Raw genomic sequence first — 24,451 nt, forward strand, 5'->3', positions numbered from 1 at the left:
TGCTTATAATAAGAATTTCTATGTGTACCCTGTGTATGTATCAAAAAAATAGATACTAGTTTGCATTCTGAAATTAATAATCAGTAACCAGAACCTGAGCCTTCCCACTGTATTACTTTCTAACGTCTATCAGTTCTCAAGCAAAACTTTGAACTCAATATTTTTCCAAAATTTGCAGCTCAAAGTAAATACTTTTCATTTAAACTAATTTCAGTTAACATAGGAAAACAGGGAAAACATCACCCACTTAAAAACAGCTTAAGTTTCATGTACTTCATCACTGTAAATAAACAAGGTAAACACTGACATGACTTCAGAGTATTCTTGGGTTTAAAAAAATCTGCAGTTCAAAATAAATTTCCCCTTTGGTCAACATTTTGGATGCAATTCAGAGTTTCTCAGAAAATAAACATATTTTAAAGGGTGTTTTGAATTTCACTGCATAATTTCTAGCCAACAGAATGACAGTGGTATCTTTAAAGTTGATTATATGTCAGATCAATAGCTATTATGCAGAGCTGACACACAAGGAAGACGCAATGCCTTGCTTCTGCTTAACCCTTCTACTGTGATGTGAAGAAAAACTTCCCATAGGTGGGTCCATGGGGAAATCCTCTCACAAAGTGAAACTTTCACATTTGTTTGTTTAATAATACAAGTATTCTTTGCTGATAAAATGGAAAGTGAGCTGAATTTTTGGTCAAGAAAGCAAAATGTTCACTAAAGTAATCTTCATGAGAGTTTTTCAACAAAAGGGGGAAGAATTTTACATTCTGCATAATAACAAATTGTTTTGAAGCATGAGCTTAAAATGAAAATGCCCCATTACAACAGATTGTAAATTTTTTTTCTGATGCTTTTAAAAGTGCCTCAATCTTTTCTACGGCTACAGTGCTAAAGTTAAGTATTTGCTATTTTATTTAAACATTTTTGAAAAATGAACATTCTGAGGCTCTGCAGCATTATTAAGAAAAGCTGTCCATCCTTTACCATGTTGTTACATGTGTTTATCTGCTGATTATAAAATGTGTTAAACAGTATTTTAAAAACAAAAAAAAATGCAGAGCTGCGCTTTGATTAATTCAGTGAACAAAACATATGCTGTTGTTTCTGTTCTATGAAATTCATATATGATCAATAAAATCTTTTAAAAGAGCAACTTTGGCTTTTAGAATTATACTGCCGACCATGTTTTTTGTCCCAGTTAACTCTGGGCTCATTCTGTTAACTTAGGCAAACAAAACCACTTTCTGGCTATGACGGTAATGTCTTTTTAATATATTCTTACACTCTTTCTAAATTTTCTCTAGGTTGGAAGCTGTGTACTGTGGGTGTTACCCACTTTGTCCTAAAGATTTGGTTTATCCCGAAATATTTCCAGGTATCTGCTTTAATGTGCCTTCATCTTTATTGAGATTTAATATATGATTCATGCTAAATTAGAAAGTTTGAAAATAAACTTAGGAGCAATTGTTTATTTGGCAAGTCAACATGTTAGTGTTAAGGAAAATTTTATGTGTTTTAATACATTAGAGTAAGCTTATATTTACCATCTGTTCTTTTAAGATAACAAAAAAGCAAGTTTTCAAATAACATTCTTCATTGTTAGCATACACATCCCATAATGATGGATTTTTATAAGCAGGTCAATGTTGCTGCAATTGCTTACAGATTTTTTTTAATGATACACACAGAGAAAAATCAGGGACTGAAAGTCACACCAAATTATTTAAACAATTGACTAGTTAATAATATGCAACTGTTCTACAGGGTACATACGGCTATAGTACCAGTTTTTTGAAAAAATTCTCATCACTAAATATATCACATATGCATTGTGTTACATTAGAATAATGTATTTTAATCACCCAAAGGAGATGTCTAAACAGCACAACTACACAGTCTTATTTAGCATTAAACATCCTTGTGAGCTGAGGTAACCTTATAAAATCATGCTTAAATAATGTAAAACACGAGGCGGCACAGAGCAATATGCATTTTTAATTAGTAAAGTGACTAATATCGAGTGTGTGCTTTGAGGTTTTTGTTTCATTAAAAATGTATCTGTTTTTCCTGCAGCTGAATATCTGTATTCAACACCTGAACAGCTTTCAAAAAGGCTCCAGAATTTCTGCAAGAGACCAGATACTGTAAGAAAACATCTCTATAAGGTAGTTATTGAGAAGAGATTTACATGGTATAAACGCCATATTGAAGTACAAAGAAAAATCTTAAAAAAAAAAAAAATTTAATTAACATACTAATGTTTAAAGGAAACATGCTAGGGAGGGATATTAGTTTTTACACTAACAAGGATTAATTAAACTGGACGCCAGTTGTATTAACCTAGGTCTTATGAAATACGTGCACTTAATGCACGGTACATGCTTTTTTTTTAATTTATTGTTTTCTAAGATGCCTGTCCTTTACATTTAGCCCCTAGAGGCTTATAAAAATGAACCTGGATTAATGTAACTCATTAGTTTAAAAGGAAGTAAAGGAAAGATTCTACAATTATACTAATGAGGATAAGCCTTTCTTCCCATCATAATGAAATCTTTAGTCCTCAAAAATTCAGGTGAATGACATTAGTGAAGTTTGGTGTTCATTTTTGTACTTGAAAGGTGATGTTTAAGAATTGAATATTTCTCTTATCCAATTTAATAAAAATCCCCAGTTTCTTGAGAATAAGAACGTCAGCCTCATCTCTGAATGGCAAAGGGAAAATAGTGTAAACAGCATCATTATTCACTCCCCTCGTTCATTATCTTCTTTTCCTTATTTGAATCAAGAATTTTACATTGTTGAAATAGTAACACAAAGAAGCCCTACTAAAAGTCTAAGTAATTGAACTAGGATAAATCTGCTTTATGAGTTTTGAAGGTGGCTCTAGGCCATGAGTAATATACCTTTTTATATTCTTCAAATGTAGCATCTTCATTTTACATAAATCCAGTATAGTTTATAATCTTGCAGTTTTATAATCCAGCATATTTTAATTTTCCTACATTAATATATAACCTTCTACATGAAGTACAGTTCTCTGCCTTTTTTTTTTCTCCTTTCCCTGTTCATTGCCTAAAATACATATTTACATAGTGATACATCAAAACATGACTTTGTTTCTACAGGAAACAGTTAAACTTCAAGAAAAAGAGAGAGAACCAAAAATGCAATTTAACACCCAATTTCAAGCTCATTATCTTTCATTGTCTATTAACTTGGCAATGGTTCAGAAGGTAGCTCATAATAGTTTAAAATGCTGACTGAACAGTTCCAGCTTCAGTATTACTCCTTGAGTCAATACTATTGTATTGTATACATGGAAAGCTCCACAGAGGAAACAGTCGTCCAAGGTTTACCTCAATGTTTTCTAATTTTCAAAGTTCAGTAGCAGTTTTGTTTGTATGAAATATCAATTGACTAGTTTCCCATGTGATAGACTGTCAAAATATGCAGGTGATGAAAATTGAGGAAATACAAGTATTAGTACAAATTTGAATTTATTTTCTATATATGACACAAGCTATTTTCAGTGAGTTCTCTGTCAAATTATTGATTTTTTCCTCCTTTCGGATGAATTTTTGGTGAAGCATTTATAAATGTATTTCCACCATTAAATGTATCAGTTTATAACATTGCTTAGCCCTGTTACTCTGCATCTGCAAATTTTTAACTATTTCAAAAGTCACTGCAACAAGTTGTCTCTAGTAAGAAAAGAAAGCAGATGTCCAGTTGAGATATTTTCATTCAACTATTGCCATACATAGCTATAATTATTCACTTTACAAACAACTTCTGAAAAAAGGAATGGCAGCTTAGAGATATGTTGTTAATATACCAAATTGTTCTTCACACAGCTTAAACAAAAACTTGAATCTTAAATGATATTTCATTGAGCTGTTACATGTTAGTACCTAAATATATTTTAAGTTTGCACACCCTAAAAACTTGCATCTCAAGGTTTTATAAATTAGTAATTCATGCAAAAGCATTTATAAGAGCCTATTTTTATAATTCATTTTTAAGTATTGTATACCATGGATTTTTCTCTTAGAAATCTATAATACGTTTTTCACATATCCCTTCATCCATAGTGCTTAGTGATATTGTCTAAAAATTTCAAAAATTAATAAATTAGTCTAAAATTTTAAGTAATCAAAAGTTTTATGATACAATTATTAGGAAAAACTGGCATGTTGCAAGTTATAGAGTTAAAAGCACAGGAAGGACCACAGATTTAGTTTGTGTGTTGTTACAGGATTTAAGCCAAAAAAAAGTGCCTTCTAAGCCTTTATAATAATGATACAACAAGTTATTGTAATTTTTTATCTTGTGTTTTATAAATAGACACATTTTAAGGTAACATTTGCTTTTGCTAAATACTAGAGAATTAGCATTTTAGCTTTTACCTACTTTTCTTATGCAGTCGGAGAAGATCTTTTGTGCGTACTGTGAAAAGAATGTTGGGAGTTATTTTTAGATTTATTTCATTGGACAGTGCTGTTTTGCTTTTATAAAACATATGCTTCTAAGATCTAAAAGGATAGAATGTCACTGAATTCTTTAATTTGTTCCTTTTACATTTTTACACCTTATTCTTTTTTTGTTGTTAAAAGTTTACATTTTAAAATCATTTCAACTTCTTATCATATAGAGTTCACTTTAGGATAGGATTTTTCATATGGATTCACACTTAGAAATTTAATGACTAGAATAAGGCTACTAACACTTGGCTTTCTTCTCACATCAGACATTATACTTTCAATATGAGTGAGAGTTTGGGGTATAACTTGAAGCAGGATTTGAAACAGAATGCTAGTAAGTGAAAAGCAGAAACAGAATTTACTTTTTTTCTTAAAGTGACTCCTTCTATCACTGAACACTTGTGTCTCTGACTTCCCACCTGAAATAGTTTCAGACCTGAAATGTGTAAATTCCTCATTTGCATGCAAGTGTGTACTTGCTCACACACACGTGCACACATGCACGCGTGCACACCCACACGCACACACTTCCCTTAGGATCGTTACAGAAATCTAGTACATGCAAAAATTAAATGTATCTTAATAATTTTTAAAAACCTGAAACCATTTTTCTTAATTCAAGAAATACAAAACCACTTCTTAGAAAGTTTATGTCTACAGTTTAGTCATTGACTGTAAATTTGTACTGTCAACACATGCTTTTTCAGGTTAGGCAGATGCACCAGATACGTACTTCTCACAGAGATAAAATAGGTACCTCTTCCGTGACTTCTAAGCCTAACTCGAACACAGGTTTCTGGAAGTGATCACAGAAGAATAAGCCATTGGATTGACTTTGTACACTAACAATAGTTCTTCCTTTCTAACCCAAGCAAGTCTAATACCGTGAAGTTGTTGTTGTTGTTGTTTGCCTCACTTTTATTACACTGTGTGAATTTACTTACTGAAAATTCTCAGCAATTATTTGAGATTAGTATTTCATGCTTTTAGAGAACCCTGATGATTATATTTTTAAATGCTGTTGAAAGACATTTTATAGCTATTTCCTCATTACCAGGATTGAAATGAATGTAAGGGTACAAATAGGGCCGTTGTAGAAGGTAGACATCATTCAGACTGACAGAAGAGATTTTCATCCTCGTCTCATTTTTCATTTACTTTTACTTATAAATTGAATGGTATTCTCTGGTTTAAAAAGAGAGAGAGATGCCATTCTTTCTTTTGCTTTTTCAAAGTGACTTGTATGTAGTTTCTTAAGATTTTTTTCAGGTGATAGCTGCTAGTTTTTTTGTTCTCTTCGAGTTCTCCAACATGACAAAACCTTTATGACCTGCTGTTATTTGGAAGAGAAAAAAGAATTTTTTGAGTTCTGCCTGAAACTAATTCCAAACAATAATTAAGCTTACAATTCACACTCATTGCCCAGAAAAGCCATTTGTGGTTATCTTGATTATGTCAAGCTATCTATACCTGAACCACAGCCAAGCTACTTTGCTTCCTTCAAGAAACTGGTCACTTTACAGTTCCGTTTTAATTTGAGCCTAAACTTTAGATTTGAATAAGGTGCTGCTCACTAGTTTTAATACTGCTCCAGAGTCCTTACTTTTTCCTTAAACATGACAACTTAAATGCTTGTCACATTCTAAGAAATTCTAAAATCTCTCAACTGCACCAGCACAATTAAGGCAAATTCTCAGTCTCAGTCTCTAACTCTTTCTCTCTTTCTTCCCTCTGCCTTTCCCTCCCTTCCCTTTCTTTTTCCTTCTCTCCCTTCCTTCCGTCATTCTTCACCTCCTCCCTCAATTTTATTTGGTCTGGCTTTCCTTTGATTTGTCTGAATAAAATAAAAGGAAAAAGCCACTTAGCATCACAGATATGCTTTGGCTGATTAAGATCAGTTAGAGGTTTTGTCCTTCTCTGCTTACTCATTTGCAACCTGACCCTAGGTGCTTTTCTTGGCCTCTTTATGACTCATCTGTAAACCTGGAAGAATATTTTCTTTTTAATAGCATTTTCCCCCTGAGGTACTGTTATAATGAAATAATGAATACAAACCTGTTGTAAATATGAAGCGCTTTATAAATTTCGCATAATAGCAGTAGCGGCATTTATCTTTGTGTCTTCATCATTGAAAAGTATAATTCACATTAGCAAAAACTTGTATGTACAGTGTTATGTCTTTATAAAAGTTAAACGTTGTATGATGAACTTCCAGTGGCTGTCATTCATAACATAAACCAAAAACTATGTGTGCAACAGAATATACCCATTTGCAAAAAGCGGTAGCCTTCTTCTCTGGTTGGAAATACAACGACACTTTAAACCAATCAGAAATTGAGATTTCCTGAGGTGATGAAACTCAAGAACCATTTACTTGGTGGCTTTTTGAAATGTAATTGACGTAAGTGATGCAAGTTTGTGATATAAATTTTCAACGTACTTTCATCTTTCAGTCATTAATGCTCTTCACTTCTTTCTCTTCTCTCCCTCCTCCTCATTGCAGGGTGAAATCACTCCGTTTTCTTGGGCAGCCCTACATGGTAAATTCAGGTCTCTGCTTACAACAGAACCTAGGGAAGATTTGTGACAGATGGGGCTAAGTCACAAACTTGCAGCCTAAGGCAGAATCTGAAGAACTTTCCAGAGTGTGCCCATATTTACCTGATCAGAGAGAAAAGAAAATCTGCAGAGGAAGCTGAGCCTGGCTGCTTGTCATAGCTGACACAGAGCCATCTGCCACAAACCTGTGGCGGCTTCAGATCTCCAATCCCTGCCACCACCCCAACTCAAATTAAATACAGATTCCTAGAGACGTTATGATGGTTACACATGTCCTCGGCATCACATGTAGGAGACTGTTCAAAAAAATATGTGGCCTGTTGTATAACCGCACTCATGTATCCCATATGTGGTGCCACATTGAATTTCCGGTTGAATCCGTTTTTATCCTTTGTACTGGATGACATGGTGCCTGAATTCTTTCTTTTCGCCGACACGATGGCAGCCAAACTGCAGCTTCAAACGCTCACACTTGGCTGGGTTTCTACCTAGGTTGCCAGGTTATCATCGGAGCCTTCTTGTGTCCTCAAAGGGCCACGAGGCCTGAAAGGAGGATCAGAATGCTTCGGAACTAATTGCGCAGCCATCGCAGAATTGTTTGTGGGCAAAGGGCTGCTTTAGCACTTTTCTTTTAGCAAATTAATGACTCTCAGGCACAGGTTTTTAAGTGAAGGTATTAATAAGAGGTCTGGCAGGTATTCCCATGATTCACATAGTTACATTTGCATTTCATTAATCTTAAAGAAAGTTGCAAGATAAACAGCTGTAATTTGGACAAGATGACAAACACAGTGAGGCCATCTAGCCCGTAAAATGAACACTGACATAGTTGTTTTAGTTTTTTCCCCCAGGTAAAAATAGAGAAATCAAAATACTTCTAACAAAACCAGTAATTTTGATAGAAATATTTCTCAAAAATACTTGCATCCACCTACAAATATAACCTTTTCAAGATAAACACTTGTGATTCCAATAGTCAAACTGCTGTGTTCGTTGATGTAAAGATGTTTTGAATGGCTAGATGGTAAAATAAGTTTTTATAATAAAGTACCCACTGCCATTTTTAATTAGCATATTCATTTACGTATAGATGTATACATCTATCTATATGTTTCTCACTGAATGTTTTCCTTGTGACAGAGACAACGAATACAATTGTTTCTTTTCCGGATGAACAAGGATCTGTTTTGCAAATGTTTGTAAGATATTATGACATTTCCAAGATTTTCTTTGCATTCTGGAAAGCAGGAGGTAAACATTTGTAGTCATTAAGGTAAAGTCTGTTGATAAACCATCTTCTGTTTACTGACAGGTAAATTATAACTTTCCTAGCTTTTGAAATGAGTAACTTCTATACACCATAACGTGAGGCACAGCCAGGGAAAAGTGGCTAGACAAGGGGCAAGCCAGGCTCTCTGGCTTCTGGAAGGATTGAGTGGGCTAGCAGGCATCTTAGAGAAGGCAGTGATTCAGAAGTCCAATAAGGCCCATTTGACAGGTAGCAAAATCAAAAGCAGGAAATAGATAAGGTTAGGGAGTCAGACAAAGGCCTTGGGAGAGAAGCAGTATTGCATATCAGAGAAATCAGGAGTTCACAGTCCATGAGGCCTGGGAATTTAAAAGCAGGAAGAGTAAGAAGCAGAAACAACAAGCTCCATCTGAACAGACTCCTCCCTCCAACCTTTATGAAACCCACAGTGTGTGATGGGCCACCACAGCACTGGCTTCTAGACTCTTACAGGGAAGCCAGTGAACAAAATTACCTCCTCACCCAGAAAACAAAGAGCTAAAGACTATTTTGGAAGTTCCTTCCCGTCTTAAGACTGTGGAACTCAGAATCTAGCAGGTGTGCTCCTTTGGAGAGCAAAACTAAAGATATAAATATGAATAAGAAATTCTTTGCCACTTCTCCTGGGCAGGGTTATACTTTATGCTATCTACTGAGATAAACCAGATGCGTCAGTTTGCTTCTGTCAGGTGCTATGTCACAGACGACATCTTCTCAAAATAATACTATCTCATAACCCGGAAATAGTGCTTTATTGACTTTGTTTTTCTATTCTGAAAATAATGGGCTTACACTTTATAGTGGCTAGGATATTCTACACACAACTAGTACCCATATATCTTTTCTCACTGATAGGGAAAAAAAAAAGCACTAAACATTTATGTGTTTTCCTGATTTAGGCAAATATAATATTGAAAGTTACCTGTATGTGGGCATTTTTCTACACTCATAAATGCAAATCAAATTTTGTCTTTAGCTGTGGCCAACATTCCTCCCAGGACAAAAACTTACATTAAAGGTGTCACTTATTTGCATTATGCTGAGAGTTGCAGTTTATAAAAATTAAAAAAAAAAACATATGAAGACTGTAATGTCAGAGTTCCTGTTCGTTCACATAAGCAATAAAAAGTTTTTATGAATGTGTAATTCTTAACATTTAAAAATAAGTAGGAGTGTGTGTGCATGTGCACACATGCTTCTCAACACCCATCACCTAGTGGAATGGAGTGTTATTAAATAAGTTTATCAGCATTTTGTTGAAGTCTCAGCAGATAATTGGCACTACAATTTGACTCATTAATTGTTTCCCTTTTCAACCACCCTCATCATTTATTGTTTTGAGTATGTTTGATGTAAAATGTAGTCTTTTTTTTAAACTTTCGATTGTTAATTTTTTCTTTTCCAGTTTTAATTGTAAGTAACTTTAAAAGTCCATCCATCATCAAGACTTTGATACAGTGTCTTGAAACACAGTTTGCCCTAAGCTTAATCTGTGTTTCTGGCTAGGTGTTTCTGTAACAACTATCAGAGCACCTGGTTCTTAACCTACTTATTTATACTGTGTTGAGTAGAAATAGATGCAAATACCTTTTTAAAAATGTTCCTGGTTTAATAAGCATCCTTCAAATCCAGTTAAGCTTAAATGCCCTGCTGCTGTTCTCAATCCTTCAGACATCAATATGGCAGCAGAATCCATAAGTCCATGGAAATTCAGCCATAGAGGGCTACATAGATTAATTTCAACACCTTGAAATGCATCTGGAAGCAAAGATTTCATTTTATGTTTAAGGTGTTAATTATATTTGATATTTTTAAAAGTAAAATCTGTTTTTGAGAAAGCATCTGCTACCCAGAAATATTATGAGCCACAAAAGAAATTTCACTTAGGTCTCAAAAGATACTTTCGGTGAATGATAGAATCAGTTTTCAAATGATAGTCCATGCTTTCTTTTAATGCTGACATGCACCATGAGCCTTATTCTTCTATTGACTATTGACCCAACTTCCTATCTTTTTCAGTGGAAAATTTGGGACTGTTTAATATTAGATCTTATGTTTAACAAAGAAGAAAATATATTATAAACCACTGACTTGAACATGTTTCATTTTAAAATTTGAATTGCGGTACAGACAACTAATGCCCCTATCCTATGCCCTCTCTTCAAAGCTATGCATTAAAATATAACTGGGGAAGTTTTAAAAACATACAAGCAATTCTACATGCTGCTCAAAGATACATATCTGTGTGACTAAAGTACCCCATTACAGAAAACCTGGGAGTTAACCAAACTTACAATAATGGTTACATCAGAGGAGTTACGGCAGAGAAGAACAGAACATAGACACGGGGAGAGGTGCATTCATTGCATGATGAGCGGTCTGTTTCTTAAGCTGGGTCATGCTACACAAAGGCTTCTTGCCATTCTTTATGACTTTTCATCATGTCTTCAGTGTATTTATTGGCTATACCTTTTGAGAGGAGATATAAATACTTTGGGAAGCATGTTACTAGTTTTGCTATCAGTCTGTCCGTAAAATTTCTTGGCTTCCTCAACTACTGATTGTGTCAGAAAACCGCTTCCCTCAGACAGTGACAGAAACGACTCTCCTGCCAACTTTGCATGAGAAGACTTTCCTCTAGTTAGCAGGAGCCAGGGACTTCACCCCAACCCTCATGCTGTGGAGAAAGTCAGACTTAACTATCCCCAAGTTCATTTCTTGGGGCTGCTGATCACCATTTCTAACTGATGCCTGTGGCATTGCAAACACAAGATGGAAAGCTATAGTTCTGAACTCCCTTTTACAGGGTAAGGAAAGGAAGGCGAATGCAGATGTTAAATGAGCCCAGTCTTTTGGATCTCAAAAACTTCAGAGCTGCCTGTTAGAGCACAAGAGTTCTCTGAGCTCCCGTCCACACTGCCCAGTCCCCGTAGTGTTGCCTGTCTCCTTTCCTCTTCAAGACAACAGGAGCGAGTCATGGTCTCTGTCCTTTCCCTGCAATCTATCCCAGGGGAAGAGTTCTCCCTGGTATCTGTGAGATGCCCTCGTTGCATATGAGGCACAGATGGCTTCAGGGACAAGGCTCCCCACTCACTCTGCAATCCATTTCTCTATATTGGAATTTGGGATCAGTTTTTTCAGGTGTCCTGCCATCATCTATCATTATCTGACTGATTCCTTATCCTCTCCCAACCCCAAGGAGAGGATCCTAATTGTTTTTATAAACTGATATAAGGAATTGATGATAGAAGATCATTTTAAATGGTTAGATTACTTTCCTATCGATTGCTGCATTTAAATAACAGGCCTGAGGTGTGGTGCTAGAAGATGTGACTCCTAGGAATACTGGTATGACCTTTCTCAAGCAATTTGAAATCCATTAGATCTGCAAATTTAATGTTTCCAATATCATTTCACAAACGAGAAAATTAAGGCACATATAGTGACATATTTAGGAGCTGAAGTGTGTTACAGAAACAGGAGATTTTTTGTATAAGCCTTTCGCTATGTGGCATGCTGTCATTGTCACCCATGCGCCGTTCAGGAAGCACCAAGTGCAGTGTGCATGACTCAGTTGGACCCCTAGTTCCCTTCTATTTCTCTCTCCAGCTGGCAGGAGGCAGCAAAGGGCAGTGGGATGTTTATTTTGTGGCCCACATTTCTGACGTTAAAAGGGATATTAAGAGACCATGTAGTATGGCCAATATTTTAATTGTTTTTATTACTCTGATTCTCCCTTTAGGGAGGCATTCAGTGAGTATACCCTGTCTGTCACAGGCCCCAACCACCCCTGTGGTCTTACCCTCTGCTGAATTCATACCTTTAGGTCACTTCCCTGGGCCTCCTGAGAAGCACTTGTTTTTGTAACCTACTATATTTGAGATGTAGCAAACTGGGGCCTGAGGAGAAGCTGACTTGCCTTGGGTCCCACAATGGTACAGGCAGATCTAGAACTCAGTTTTTCCAGGGCTCTTTCACTAGGCTGTGGTTGGGCAGTAGTCAAGACCAACTCTTCAAGAAGGGAAAAACATCTGTCTTCTCATCTGTTTCTCATCTTTCTTCCTCTGCCTTTCACTGTCAGAAGAAATGTGTTAATAAGTCACTAATACCTTACTCTAGGTGTATTTCATGTTACACCTGCCAGTATTTGTATTCTCAGTGACCGAAAGGAGAGGAATGCAGAAGAATTGATATCTGTACTGAAAGTTCAGACTCTGTGGCATTTGTGATATTTCTGAACAACTGATCCTTCTCTACTGCCTTTCAAATCATACAACGACAAAGCTACTCACCCAGGTATGTATAAGGCTGACCTTCATCCGAAAGGCAGCCTCCGGCATCTTCCCACACAGGGCGGAAGAGCAGAGGGAGCAGGTGGCAGCGTGGTAGCACTTTTAATTGTGCAGCACTGGGCCTGCTTCCTCTCATCCAAAAGCGATAACACAGAAATTACATCCCGAGACTTACTTCCCCAGAAAGAAAAGGAAGGGGAGAGATAACTTAAAAAGAAGAAACTTCTAATATGGTATTAGACTGTAATTCATAGGGAAATTTATGCCTGAGATATGAATTTCTGAAAATAGGGGCCTTTTTGGAAGGGAAACACTGACACATCCTTAATTATAGAGTAATAAAGACCAATGGTATATTATCTTCCGATATTTCCTTACACAGATATCAAAGCATGCAGCTGTTTTTGAAAACTGATAATCAAGTACAATATAAGTATATTACATCTTACACTTACAACACACCCTTCAACTAAGCAGCATCATGGAGCACTTAACGGTGAGAAACAGAGCTGCTCATAGTAGAAACCTAACTGAACAAATTAGCTTTGAATTGTAACTTAAGAATCGTAGTCAAACCAAAGCGCCTGTCCTTGCCAGGAAAGGCATTCCAAAGGCAGAGAGCATGCCAAGTAAAAAGCCTTTGCTTCAGGATTATGGAGGCAGTTCTGAAAAGCCAGCATAACTTAATGATCAATCAGAAAAATATAGAGCAGTAACTACACAACTGAAGGATACATAAAAATCGTACAAAGCGTTAATAGTGGAATGGGGAGGTAGGATGGGATTTTACCAGCAAGTATTAAGCTCTTGGAAAGCTTCATTTATTGCCTTCAATCCACGCAGTAGAAAGAGAAAGAGAAAGACAAACATGGTCAAAGAAAAGTATGTGGACAAATGTAGGGGGTAGAAAAGGAAATGAAGGTTAAGCAAGGCCAATATGATTCAGAATAAAAGGGAGGAAGGGAAGTATAAGGAGCCAGCTGCAATTACTGAATGTTACATTAAGAAGAGCTGAAATTGAGAGGGGGAGGTCTTGAGTATTTTACTAAGTGGATTAATGTCCTCTTCCTTGGGTGTCTGAAGTTGCAGATTTTAATTTATTTAGTGCAGGAATTTATTACGGAATTTTTAATGGGTGGGGGAGATAAACAGGGACAATTATAAACTCTTAGGAAGTAGAAAAGAGGACCATATAATACTTTCTGTAAATTTAACTGTAATAAACAGGGTTTCAAGCTATGGACAAAGGTAGTCAAAAAAATGTTTAGTCCGTGATAATAGGATTTAAAGGGAAATAAGAGGTATGTCCAAAAAAACTTAAAGACCAAAACAAAGAAAGAAAAACCCACATAGATGTGTGAAGCCAAGGATTTTGAATAGAGCTACTTTTATTGCTGTTCTCCTTTCTCCACACATTTAAAAAAATAAATCATAACTCTGGCATTTAAAAACCTACTCAAGAACATCATTTATTAATATAAACTTAATCCTGTGCTATTCTTTGGTGGGTGGTAAGAACATGAACTAACAACAACTGGACTAAAATGATGGCAACAGGACGATCCAGTGAAACACAGGAAAGCCAAGGAAAAAAACTCCTAGTCTGCTCACCTTATTTTACAAAAGGATCAAGCCAAAAAGGGGAAAGGGTGTGGCTAAACCACAGAAAGACTGGATGCCTAAAGGAAAAATCTTAAAAGTTTTTCTAAATATGTATGAGAACTGGAAGGGGGATTTAAACCTTGCATGATTTCCATCATTTTGTTAATCTGCTAATCTGCTTCCCTGGAAGGTGAAGAGTGCTGTCTGTCTTCTGCAATTGAAGCGACTAGGGCAGAAACTTAATCATGTTCTTATCAGTGAGTTCTTACACCTGGCCGTTGTCTGGCTGGCAACCAGTCCACAGACTACTGGTTCAGGCCTTTGCCTGGCAATAATGTTAGCCATCATTTAAATTGTTAAATATGAATCAGAAAATCTTTAAGAATTACTGATAGGCAGCTGTTGATATTGAATGTAATAGTATTTGGGGTGTGGGTAAATTATTTGACTGGAGCCATGTGAGGAAAAAAAAGGACTTGGAAATCTTATTTTTTTAAATGCCGTTGGGGAGATGGCATTAATGAAAAATATATAATTCAAAGTGGAAAAAAACGTCATCTACAAAGAGGAAGATAAGTAAAAATGACTAAGCAAAGTAGCCTTGTCACCTTTGACCCGATGTTTCATTTTATCAGAAGAAAGTAAACAGATTGCTAACAAAGAGACAACCCCTTCTAATTTCCAAAACTAGCCCAGCAACAGGAGGAGGAAAATAGAGAAGAATGCACTGTGTGGTGGCTCAGGGTGATTCTTTGAGTATTAAAAATGAGGGCACAGACCTAGAGGTTTTTAATGGTCAGTGGGTGGACTTTAGATTCTGAACACTCCTCCACCTTCTAGGAGAATTCGGAACACAGTGGTGTTAAACCAGTATCTTAAATCCCAGGGACAGGGTGGAGATTGCTTTGTGATCATGATTAATTAAAAGGAAAGAAATCAAAGCAGACATCTCTCCTTTTTCTATTTGAGCCGCAGAGCCATGGAGGGGAACTTGTGCTCTCTGGTGCTTGCAGCTATGTTCCCTGGCTTTCAATCGGCTTGGCTTCTCCCCTTGTATTTCTAATGCTGTGATAACAGGCCAATAAAATAGAATCTACAAAATTGCAAAACAAAATTGTGTGTATGTGTGTGTGTATTAGAATTTTACTGAAGATAATGAATTGCAACACTCAAGCACAAAATTTTCTAACTTAAAATATATGAGTAATGAAGTTTTAAAGCAGCAAAATGTGCTCAAGCGGAGCATTTGTAGTCCCTTTTTTGTAAGAGGTTCCCCAGACCTCTGGGTGCATCAGCAAACTGTCTTCCTATACGAAGGAGCGTGCAGCTGCGATTTGGCCCCGGGCACCACCTAGCCAAAGTCACTACCTAATGCATTTTATATTTGCACACTTCGTCAAGGGGTGGGGGGCAGATAAGAAGGGGCCTCCCCCCAACCCCCAGCGTTCTGTTTCGTTTTGTCGCGGCCGTCAGCTGACACGTGGAAAATGTGGTGTACGGTTTTGTTTGCCTTTAATCTGTAATTAAGGATCTCTTGTCTGGGGCTTGCTACCTCTTTCTCTTTCTGCCTCCCTGCGGCTCCGGTCTTCCGCCCTCACTCGAGTCTGGCCTGGCGCACCGCAGCCTGGGAGCTCGGTGTCGCCGGGCGGAGAAGCGGGCAGTGGGGAGGCAGGGGGCGCAGGGGCCTCCGCGGGGCCAGGCACTCGCCTACCCGAGAGAGCGCGCGCCCCGACACGCCGGCCCCGGCTCGCCGGAGCCCCGGACCAGCTAGTGCCTTGCGTCGGGGCAGCTGCGCCCGCGTTGCCCAGAGCGGGTCATCTCGCCGCGCGTCCGTTCCCTCCACACCGCGGGGTCTGAGCGGCCTGCGAGCCCGAGCTCCGGTCGGCGGCGGCGCCCTCCCTCGACGCCTAGCTCGGTCTCGTCCGGAGCGAGTCGGGGGAGTTCTGCACCTTTCGGGCGCGTGAACATGAGGGGCCGGGTGGGGTGGGGAACGTTGAGCTCACGAAGTCATCACCCGCTACTCTCGCCGGCGTGGGCGCTGCGGGAGCGCAGAGCCGGAGCACGAGGGTCTCGTACCCGGGCGCGGGCCCCGCCAGCCCCCGGCGCTCCCACCCGCGCGCACTCCCTCGCACCCCCGCGCAGGGACGCGCGCCCTGGCGCTTGCACACCCCGCCACGCGCGCGCTGTCACGCACACACACCGGCACGCACCCGCCACGCGCGCGCCGACACTCCCAGGCTGGCACACGCGCACCCGGCGGGGGCCCACTCCTGCCCGGGTTTGGCTGCTCGGGGCTCGCGTGCTCCCTCTCGGGCACCCCAGGGAAGGGAGCGCAGCCCGGTGGGCCGGCACCCTGTGCTCTACGCGTTTGAGGATTTCACTGAACTCGGATCCCTCAATGCTTCCGCATCGTATTCACTCGCCGAGGACGTACTAAGCAAAACCAGAAACACCGCAGCCTACTACCTTTTTTTAAAATGTAACTTGCCCTCAGCAGTCTCGGGAGGGAAGTGGGGATGGGCATGGAGACCTCCCGGAAAGTATTTTATCTACACACTTTAGAGTATTCCTCCCTGACTCTGGTATGTTCAGATACGTGATTTAAATCTCACCCCTTGGACGCTTTTTCACTTCACACCTGTGTATTGAAATACAAACCTCGTTTCTCCTCCTCACCACTAACTGGTTATTTAGGAGGAGTTGAGAAGAGGAGTTAAGCGGTATTGGGGCAGGAGAATATTTAGAAGCATCACATTGCTTTGTCACTCATTTGCTCTGATTAAGTTTTTGAAAACTTGGGAAAATGTTCCTATTTTGAAGCTTGTATTTTGTTGAAAGCCTCCCTCACACTGCCGTGGTGTATCATTATTTATCTGAGTATACACGTGAATGCAAAGGAAAACAGGAATGCTGCTCCTTTCCTGATTCCAGCAGTGCCGTTTTCCTTTCTATACACGTGGTTTTCGCATAATTTTCTCCCTCTTTCTCACCAATAGAGATATTGTAGTATACAAAAGCAGGGCACACCTGTGACCCAATACAAGAAATATTAGCCTGGAGTGTTTGCGAACTCCTTGTGATCCATCGCTCAAGATTTCCCCCTTCAGATTTGAAATATTCCCCAAACGGGTTTAAAGGTGTGGGCGGTGGGTTAACAAATGAGAGCAGTCCAAAAGTAAAGGGAGGTTGGGAGGGGGTGGCCTACGTAAACCTACCCTTCGAAGGCTGAACAGGAACACATGGAAAGTGCATTAAGAAGAGACTGTAAACAATGATATTCAGGGCTTTCAAAAATCATAAAACGGATTGAAATATCTGATTCATTATTTATTCATCACAGTGCAACTTTGCAAATGTGAGAATAGTGTTTGGAAACCAAGTGCCTTCTATTTTGTACATCAAATCAGCAGATGGGTCTCCCTTCCAAACTGCGGCGAAAGGGTTAAAGCTATAATTTTAGAAAAGAATCTCAGGAAATGACACTCAGATCTAATATATTTCCTTCTCTTTCTGGCAATAATATCCCCCAAAGAATAAATATATACTTATTGATATCATGATAATGTTTCTCATTCTGAGTACAAGTGTCAGACTGATTCCCGTTTGTGTAAGTGTTTTTAAAACTGCGAGGACACTTTCACTACTCTGAAAGCTGACGAGCCAATGAAGGGGAACTTCTTTTAACTCCATAATAGCAGGTTACATAGTAAATGAACACTGATGGTCAAATAGCCAATTATGGTATAAATATCCGTTGTTTACAGAGAGGTGTTAAATGAGCCCTTGGAGTACAAGGGATTAGGCCGATCTACGCTACAATTTGTTCTTCAACCCATTATGTCTTCCCTTTAAAAGGCCAGTGCCATTGTAGGTAGTATGCACACAGAACATACTTCTCTATGTTGATTTTAGTTTGCTTTATTTCGATGCACACTGTTGTTTACTTTTTAAAATTTAAATAAATGTCAGCATTGTATAATTTCTATGTTAACAAAGCAGTGAGCAAAATCCCTTGTATGTTTATAAAATATTATTGTTTAATTCACATAGTTTAGAAATTCCAAATGTTGAGAATAGGAAGGAGGCCAAATACCATCTGTTTATAACTATGATGCATCGTAATATGTGTACTTTTAAAAGGAGTTTGGTCAATCATGCCACTATTTTATCTGCTTGGAATATGTTGGAGATTTAAAATGTAATTTACAGGATTACTTTTAGTGCGTTGCATCCAACTGTGAGTTGTAAAGAAATCGGTCTCTTCTGTTTTTCTCAAATTAATCATGTAACAGCCCCAATTAATGGGGGCTGTTAAACGTGTCGCTTTTTGCTTAGCTCCAGAATTCCTCTAACTTTGGCTCAGTCCACCTTCTTGATGCTGATAAAAACTCCAAGGACAAATGAAACAAAACACTCCTAGCTGTGTCTTTCTGCCAGGAGATAGTCACTAAGAATGGGAGGCAGGCTATGGTAGCTAATAATTAGCTAACATCAGCCTGAGAAATTACCTGTGAAATACCCTTTGGTACTGAATTGAAAATCATTTGACACTCCCTGATTTAAAATAGTATTTTCTTGTCCCTGAGACTTCTAATTTAACTTACCTTTTATTTCGAATGCCTCTAATTGCATACCATGCAACAAAGGGAGTATACTGACTTGCAATAGATGAACAGGTTTTTGTTTTTGTTTTTAGTTACAAACTCAAGTTACTCAGTTAGGAACTCTCCCTTGCTTTGAAATTAGGGATTCTCAGCAACTGGGCCTTCAATTCTAGGCAGCCACAGTTTTGAATCCAGAGGTGGGTTTAGGGTGTCACAGCATGGGGTCTCTATTTCAAGACAGAGGAAGTGAAGATGAACTCAGATGCCTTGAAAAAGGTTTGAAAGCGGTGATTAAAAAAAAAAAAAAAAACCCATTTATTAGCAAATGATGGTTGCTTGATTGATTTTTTAGCAAGGTAAAATCAGTGAAAAGCTACATCTTGAAATGCTTTTATAAACACATGCAGAAATATGAAAACAAACTCCCAATAAACTGGGCATGTTCTGGATGTTTTACTTCTCAGTTGAGTGTTCAATGAAAAAATGGTGCTGTATAAAGTGGTTTCTCTGTACTATTTAGCAATATCTGTTTTCTCAAACATTTTAGTTTTAGCAGCTTCATCTAAAATTGTACCAACCTAGATTATGTACTCATACATAATTAAGAACATTCACAGTACCTTCTCTAAGTAAACAAACTGACCCAAACCCATGTATACTTTTTTTTTTAATCTAAATATTGTATTTTGAAAGAAATTTGAAACAAATATATTTTCTTTCTGGTCAGATTTTTTTCTGCAAAAGATTAATCTATTGGCTTTTTATGTTATCAAAATATGCTTAGGCTTATTTTTCTTTGGGTTACAGTAAGAAAATGCCAGACTCCTTTTTCCTACATAATTGCTCAAGTGTGTACAGAGTAGAAGAGTGAATCCCAAAAATAATAATAATAATGTTAGGGATAAAGAAGAAAGAGATTGGAGAAAGTGCAGGGGAGGGAGGTGAGAACAGCAAAAGATAGAACTGGGATAAAAAAGGTTTATCAGACAAAGCTTTCCAAATTGCTTTGAGGGGATAAGACATAATCATAACAAGCATCATCGTTTCCAAATGAAACCTGGATTGTAAGGGAAACTTTTAAGTGAACCTTTTTGATACAGACGAACTAGTTTTTCCATTTAAGCCCAGTATTCTTAAGTGAAGCCAGTGCTAGAAGATATCCATATTCCCATCATGGGAGACAGAGAAGGAATAGAGGCATTCTCTGTATTTAAGGCATTTACAATTTAGAAATAAGCCATAGACACATAAAATGAACAAGAATATGTATAATACACTGTTATATGTTGCCTATTATAAGTGCAAAAATAATGATGATTTTAAGCGGAGGAATTATTCGGATATGCTTTCCTTCTGAGTAATTTAGCAGTTCATTTCTAGGTAAGTGAAACAAGGCTTAAAATGAATAAACTCTTCGGAACTCCTCTACTCTAATGAATTGCAGTAGATAATCAAGATTGAAATTGGCACGTAGGTGTGCATATCATGTTCCCTTTACAACTGACTTAGAGCCATAGCAATGACCCACAGTGTGCACATAAGTCATTGCTATAGTCATGTTATCTTGACAGCCAAATCATTTTATAAAATATACTTTAATAAGTTACTATTGAGCCCTGAAGTAAAACCATATAACTTAACCATTACTGAGTGGGCATTTATAGGTATTATATTTAAATTGGGTAAAAGATAAAAGAAAGGAATTAAGAATAAGAAAAATGTATGGGAAGCTATTTGCTTCTTGTGATTAATCTAAGGCATGCCAGAAGCGTCTTTTCATTTTGCTTTTTATGAAGAATTACCCTAAGAAAAGTCGAGGACTGCAAGTAAACAAACAATAAAAACAACAACAAATATATTGCTCTTTTAAGGAGAGAATACAGAAAGCAGTAAACTCATGCATTTTAAGCATTAAGAAGAAAAGACATAAAATTTAATACACACAATAAATAATAAATATTCTTCTGTTTCATATGATGGCTAATGAAGGGAGAAGCTCACGTGGAAAATTTGGAAAGAGCGATGAATGTAACAAAGTAATTAACTCTTTGCACCTTTAGCCTTAGAGAAGAGAGAATAGGGTAAGATTTCTTTTAAGTTTAGACCCGCAGCAACCGTAGAGATCAAATCGGCCTCCTCTACAAAAAAAAATAAAAGGAATCCCATTAGCTGTCTAACTCAAGCTCCAGTCTCATTATTGGCCTCCCCACCCCCGACTTTGGTACCCCAAAAATCTCAGGCCCTGGAGTCTTTGCTATTTGATGGAATTCTTGCCTTTATTCAGAGATCAGCAGCAGCTGGGTTCTTGCCTTGTTCTCTTGGACCGTCTACTGATGAAATCTGCCATCTGGTATTCACTCTATTATACTTGGGTAGCTCTTTATAATTTAAGATGGACTTCTTCCTCTGTCCTCTGATTTGGTCTTTAGAATACCCTTGTGACATAGACAAACTATAGCTTTCATCACAAACGTCAGAAGGAGCAACTCCAAATTATACTGCTGGGACATTGCAGAGCTGGGACTAGATGTGATAGCACATGGCACCCCGATTGCTCCTTCCCCTTAGACTGGGTGTCATACTTCGTTTTTCTTTTGGATTGCGAGCATATGAATACATTGCAATTACCCTCTTTGTATTGGGTGGGGAGAAGAAGGATAAGAGGAGGGCTGAAAGGGAAAAGAAAGGAAAGAAAAAAAATCTCTTTAGGTTTTTCCGTAAAGCGGAGAAGGATAAGTCTTAAGTCTTTAAATAGCTCCCTTTCTGCTTACCAAGATTAGTCAGGAGGGAAGCACTTCCTAAAATTTGTATCCTGTAAAGGAAAAACGAATTCCAGAGCTACCATGGAGCAGTGTACTTTAACAGATAGAAATCTGAAGTCGATAATCCGTTGCCAGAGCTCCTTAATGGGTTCTGGGAGATGCATGAGATGCCACAAGGTGGATTTGGAGTAAAAAGTGAAGAACAACTTTGCTTAAGAAATTAATAGGAATTTGGGAAGACTGAAGAAAAAGAAAACCTTATAGAGAGGAAATGAAAATGGTCACAGAATAGAAGGACATAAGCAAAGACTTAAAGGTAACATATCCAGCAGCAACCCGTAGTGGAATAGAGTGGATGATTTCATTATTTTTATTCAAGGGTTGGATTACACTCTGTTTTAAGCTTGTGCCCCAATGTCATCTCCACCTGTAATCCCAAGCTTTCATTGAAAGCCAGCTACACTGAAACTGGCTTGCTTCAGTTCCACATTTGGGGAATAAAGGTACAGAGAGGGTGGACAAAGGTGACAGTGCAGAAGGAATTATTTAAAATAAAGACAAGGCCAGGTGTGGTGACTGACTCCTATAATCCCAGCACTTTGAGAGGCTGGGGTGGGAGGATCACTTGAGGCCAGAAGTGTGAGACCAGCCTGGGCAACATAGTGAGACCCTGTCTCTACAAAAAACTTCAAAAAATAGCCAGGTGTGGTGGCATCTGCCTGTCATTTCAACTACTTGGGAGGCTGAGGTGGGAGGATTACTTGAGCACAGGAATTCAAGATTTCAGTGAGCTATGATTGCACCACTGCATTCTAGACAAGGCAACAGGGCAAGATCCCATCTCTAAAAAATGAAATACGATAAAGAAAGAAAATATTATAGAAGTACAAAATGGGGACAGGAGATGACTGGGAGAAATGGAAGCCCTCTGAGAATGAACACTAAGACACAAGGAAACCCATAATGCAGGAGGTCTGGGGGAAAACCAGGCAGCTGATTGTTGATGTTGCAAACACTTGGACATTTTTAGCTATTCAACATCTACCTATCCTTCTGTCAGATCTGAAATTCTATTTGAGGAATTAATAATTTCTTACTGATATTATCAGGCCTGGAAATGGAACCTTGCCTTGGAGAGAGGAACAAAAAGACAACCTCTATATTCCAGTCCTTCTTACATGGAGGAGCCCAACCAGACTATGTCCACCAAAAGATGGTGGGTGGGGGTCTGTTTCCTAACCTCCACAGCTACTGAAATTTTTACCAGTCCCAAGCTCAGAAGTCTAGCCTCCATTTGATAGTGTTCTCTATCCACTAGGATTCCGTCAGGTGCAGGAAAAGGAATGTCCTGGCTCAACTGACTTGTTCAGCAAGGAGAAATTATTTCAGATAGCAAGAAGGATGGATGTGGAGTGGCTACATCTTTCCGCTCTGTCATCCTGACCTGGTAGCCTTTCTTCGGCTGACCCCTTATGGTCACAAGAAGGCTGCAGCAATCCAGCCATCACATCCTCACCATCTATCTATTTCCAGATGCAGGAGAGGTTTTTTTCTTTTTCTCTTGTCTCTCTGCAGTCAGGAAGAGTTTGCCATAAGCTCATTAGGAGAATCCCCCACATCATATACGCACTACATCATATATGCATAAACTGGCAGTGGGAGTGGGAATTTGATCTATCAGTTAGAATCTAACCCTGAGCCATATAGGGGGTAGAGGAATGAATAGACCATGAAAAAAATTAGGATGAAGTTCAAAAAGACAAAAGAGAGGAAATGACTATTTGATAGCTAATCCATACTGCAGCTTCTCCCAATAAATACATTCGTGTCTAGTTTAGTCATTTTGAATTTCTGTTGTTTGCAAATAATTCTAATTAATATCCTTAGTTATAGCTACCATTGAGATTACTGAGTTTATTTAAATTTTGGAAAGCTTTTAATAAATAGAGATACAATTTTCTTTTACTGTCAAAGTTATTTTTTACTTTTTAAAATTTATTCACTTAATGTATCTGAAGAGATGACTTGGATTTTAGAAATATATATATTTTTTACTCTTCTAGATGTCCAGCATATATTGACCACAACTTAAGTTCCATAAGTTTCTAAATATGTTTAATGTCTTTCTTTGACATTTATTCATGCGTTCCTTTTTTTTTTTTTTTGAAAGAGTTTCACTCTTGTTGCCCAGGCTGGAGTGCAATGGCATGATCTCAGCTCACCGCAATATATGCCTTCGGGGTTCAAGTGATTCTCCTGCCTCAGCCTCCCAAGCAGCTGGGATTACAGGCATGCACCACCATATCTGGCTAATTTTGTATTTTTAGTAGAGATGGGGTTTCTCCATGTTGGTCAGGCTGGTCTCAAACTCCCAACCTCAGATCCACCTGCCTTGGCCTCCCAAAGTGCTGGGATTGCAGGCGTGAGCCACCACGCCTGGCTGTGTTCCTTTTTTTCATTCATTCTGTAATTCATGTAGTCATTAATTTCTTCTTTGTTTATTCAAAAATCATTATTAGATACATGATATGTATGTGGAAGACAATGGATTAGAAAGAAAAAAAATATTAAAACATTTGTAGAATCTCAAATGAAGGTACATTTATTTTCACTTTACCTCATTTTTAAAAAGGGAGCAATGGGACAAAAATGAGGAACCTGTGGGTGTTCCCAGCCTTCTCTTCTTGCTAACAAATGTCCCTGCTTTGCCTGCTTGTTTTCTCCATTCTTTGTGTTCTGAGGTGAGTCTTGCCTTGACAGACAAGTTCTTCTGGGCTTTAGGGATGCGAATAGGGAGGAAAGGGACAAAGAACAAAAGTTCAAAAGATTAAATTTGGAGGAGGAGGTTATCTTGACA

The 24,451-nt window shown here is 38.2% G+C and overlaps 1 protein-coding gene and 1 long non-coding RNA gene across 12 annotated transcripts in view; one reads left to right on the plus strand and one right to left on the minus strand.

Annotated features, from left to right (window-relative positions):
* Positions 1-16,366, minus strand: part of LOC141584612 (uncharacterized) — a 26,431-nt gene extending 10,065 nt beyond the window's left edge. The window contains exons 1-2 of the long non-coding RNA XR_012517772.1: positions 15,781-16,366; positions 12,254-12,408 (exon numbers count right to left, since the gene is read on the minus strand). This is a non-coding gene — a long non-coding RNA (uncharacterized LOC141584612). The remainder of the gene's footprint in view (positions 1-12,253; positions 12,409-15,780) is intronic.
* GTDC1 (glycosyltransferase like domain containing 1) overlaps positions 1-24,451 on the plus strand; it is a 424,620-nt gene that overhangs the window by 386,356 nt on the left and 13,813 nt on the right. For 5 of the 11 annotated variants that reach the window (XR_012517768.1, XR_012517770.1, XR_012517765.1 and 2 more), the window contains 4 exons: positions 1,311-1,381; positions 2,080-2,171; positions 6,991-7,027; positions 8,187-12,630. Coding sequence is in view for 4 of the 11 variants with exons in the window: in XM_074399728.1 (XP_074255829.1) it covers positions 1,311-1,381; positions 2,080-2,171; positions 6,991-7,074 (247 nt within the window). In the remaining 7 variants the exon portion in view is untranslated. Of the gene's footprint in view, positions 1-1,310; positions 1,382-2,079; positions 2,172-6,990; positions 12,631-24,451 lie in introns of those variants that run through there. The other 6 variants (XM_074399728.1, XM_074399730.1, XM_074399731.1 and 3 more) reach the window with 4 other exon arrangements.

This window comes from Saimiri boliviensis, chromosome 5 (assembly GCF_048565385.1).
Source record: "Saimiri boliviensis isolate mSaiBol1 chromosome 5, mSaiBol1.pri, whole genome shotgun sequence".
Classification (NCBI taxonomy): domain Eukaryota; kingdom Metazoa; phylum Chordata; class Mammalia; order Primates; family Cebidae; genus Saimiri; species Saimiri boliviensis.